This window comes from Halyomorpha halys, unplaced genomic scaffold (assembly GCF_000696795.3).
Source record: "Halyomorpha halys isolate HHAL.00 unplaced genomic scaffold, Hhal_1.1 Scaffold59.1, whole genome shotgun sequence".
Lineage (NCBI taxonomy): Eukaryota > Metazoa > Arthropoda > Insecta > Hemiptera > Pentatomidae > Halyomorpha > Halyomorpha halys.
Window position 1 is genome coordinate 701892 of NW_027109400.1, and position 3186 is coordinate 705077.

General features: G+C 29.0%; 1 protein-coding gene across 1 annotated transcript in view; it reads right to left on the reverse strand.

The window, feature by feature from the left end:
• The window catches only part of LOC106692536 (neurotrimin), a 24290-nt gene extending 22857 nt beyond the window's left edge, over window positions 1-1433 (reverse strand). The window contains exon 1 of the mRNA XM_067047598.1: window positions 1359-1433. Within this exon, the coding sequence (XP_066903699.1) occupies window positions 1359-1433 (75 nt within the window). The remainder of the gene's footprint in view (window positions 1-1358) is intronic.
• Between the last annotated feature and the right edge of the window lie 1753 nt (window positions 1434-3186).

A 3186-nucleotide genomic window follows, 5' to 3' on the forward strand; every position in this document is an offset into this window, starting at 1 on the left:
TTTTTGAAGGCATATTATGTGTTTATAGGCCTAGAGTGTTTATCCAGCCTCGTAAGAAGAATCAACAATCATTAAGTTTTAATCGTTACCTTTGTTTGTAAGGGGACGAACAATAAATATAGTTTTTAAAAACATATAAAGATAAGATTCTGAAAGCAAATTAAAAATGATAACAAGAATTCTGTAATACCAGCCTATTTATATTAGATTTCAAAAATTTTCTTTATTTAACGTGATTTTTATATTTATGAAAGGAGAGATCTAGTGATTATTGCCAAATAAATATTACCCCAACTAATATTATTACTGAATTAACTCCTGTAAACAAAAATTTTGGTTGGAATAAAATTTGTTTTTATTCGTTTCTAATAGATGTCTTCCTAATAAAAATCATCAGCGAAAGCATTAGTATATCATTTATTTATAATTCGTTCGTAGACTTTAGCTAATAAATCAATAAAATAAATATAAATTTAGTGGAGGTTCTGCGGCGACTACTGACAGCTGTCGCAGCAACTAACATCTTATAAACCGACATTTGTTGTCGTGATATCAGGATTTACTTGATATTTGGTTGTACTATCAACTATCTACGAACTTGCGCGAGAAATATCTCAGGTGAATCCTAGGATTTAGAAGAAAACAGTTAATAATTAGCCAAGCAAAATATTGGCAATAAAAATATCTGTTACTTTTTAGATTTATCTACTTTGTATTGTTGATAAGAGCAAAAGTGTCACCTAGTGCATAAAGTTCTTGTTACAATGGAAACAGAAAAAAAAGGATAAAAGGTTTATATTTTTGATTTTATAATTCCTAGGAATTTGATTATTTTTTATATATTGATGATGTTGAGGTGAAAAGAGTAGTATTATCAATACTCTATATTTACTTTTAAAACGTTATGGTTATTCATCCAATCTTCTAGTACTGTTATTCCTACAATTTTAACATTTTAACATTTATCAACAATATATGATTAAAAAATATACTGGATATAATTATAGTCAAACATATCCATTTCCTTTTGGAAATTTCGTCATCATAGTAACATAATTAAATCTAACACACCATTGCTTAAACAATTTTATTTACAGAGCATTCATCTGTCCCTTTAGCAGAAATCAATGTTAAGTTATTCAAGGTATTATCTCTTTGGACTTGTCAATATACTAGTGTGCTGTTTGTCTACCTCCATATCGTCCCACTAAAAGAATAGATGAATGTACTAGTAGAGAATGACATTTTTTAATTATGTACATACATTATTGATAAATGTCGGAATAATTGTATTAGAATAAGGGGAAGTATGGGTAAATATACAGTATTGATAATATTCTAAAAGAAATCATTTTTACCTCAGCATCTTCAATACTAAAAGCTTCTTCAATTGTGTGACAGTTTACAGTCATTGCAGCAAATGTCGTAGCCATTGCATGGCCTATACTGCATGATAGTTGCCATCATGGACAGAATTTATCGTAGCGGCAAACCTATGGCTCAAGATTAAGCCAAATAATTAAGATAACATAAAGCTACTGTCTCTTTATAAACCTTAACAGTAAACTGTCGCACCACATTAACTGTAATGGCGATCGAACAGGAAAACGCTATTATCATGAATTATTCCTTTGTTTATATTTAAATACTTCATAATGTATGTGTATGTATTTTTGTGAAAGATTTAAGAAAATAATGTATATGTAACTAACCACAACTTATAATAAATTGCAAAGATAAAATAAAATAATAAATTTTTGTGAGGAAGAACCACGAAGTTAATGAAAAATAGATCAAAACAAAGAACATACTGCTGCGGAAAAGGATGCACAAAGAAAAAGGAACTATCGAATTACGTGCTGGACAATACAATTTATTTAATAAATAAAATCCAAATTATCATTAATATACTCAATCATAAATAATAAATATGTACAAATTATAAATCCAATTATAATTTATTTGGTCTTACTAGGTTAAAATAAAACCGATTATTACTTACATAAAAAAACTTAACATAAATTTCACAATTGTCCTTTTCATTTTTAATACAAAACTACAAAAATAGTTCCATCATGAACTACAGAGCCTTAAAGCCTCACTTGAGCGGTATTCTTCTGAGGCTGAATGGGCCCGTGCTCTTTCGTCCTTAGACCAATCATCTGAAGAGTGGATGAAAAGAATGAGTTTCTACCAATTGTCAATTGGCTTAGATATGGGTGTATTATCAACAGCAATTGGCTAACAGGTCCACACAATACCGCTAAAGTGGTCTAGGTTGTTTAATCTACCTTTCATAGGCACTGGAATAATATAAAGATTAGAGTACCCAACCTACAGAAGAATGAGTGACGATTTATCTTCTTAAATATTTATTTGCCATCTTCGAGTTCTTATGACGGTTTCTTTTATATGGACGAGTATACTCGTAAGGCTTACAACAGCCTTGGGCACATTTATAAAAAATATTACACGAATAAATTACAAAATAATGATTAGTTTCTCGAATAAATAAATTACTTAGGTATGAGTATTAATACTTAAGATACACCAATTCACATACACTTATTATTTATATAAACAAAAAATAGGAAAAAAAATAAACCTTACCTAACACTATAAGGAATTAAGAGGCTAAGGTTCAATGTCCGGTAATGACGCAATGTTTCATGACTAACCATCATAAAAGTTAATTTGGTCGGCAACAACGCTTTAAAGCTATTTTCCTCAAGTCCAAATAAGGGTTAGATACCCACCTTATAAAGGCTGGATCTTCTTCAGTCTCTCGCTGTAAACTTAACAGTGATATACCCATCAATAGGGTTTAAACTTATTTGCGAGAAAATTATGAATTATTTTTAAATTATTATTTATCAATTTAAAAAAACATAACGTTATTCTGGAAAATTTTAGTCTTTCTAATCAAAATTGCCTTAAATTGGAAAACGACGTGATTCAATTTCAGTCGCTTTTTAAATATTGCTCGATTAAACTATCTTAACGTCTCCTCTTCTTGTTTTAAGCAAATATTTCAAAAGTGATATAGGACCGTCGCTCCTTGGGGGTCTAAGTCTTTATTCTTTTTTTTTTGTTTGTTTTTTATAATTTATTTATTGTTATTTACAACTGTATACATATATACACATCAAGTAAATTTACTATAAGTGATATTATAACATGATACAA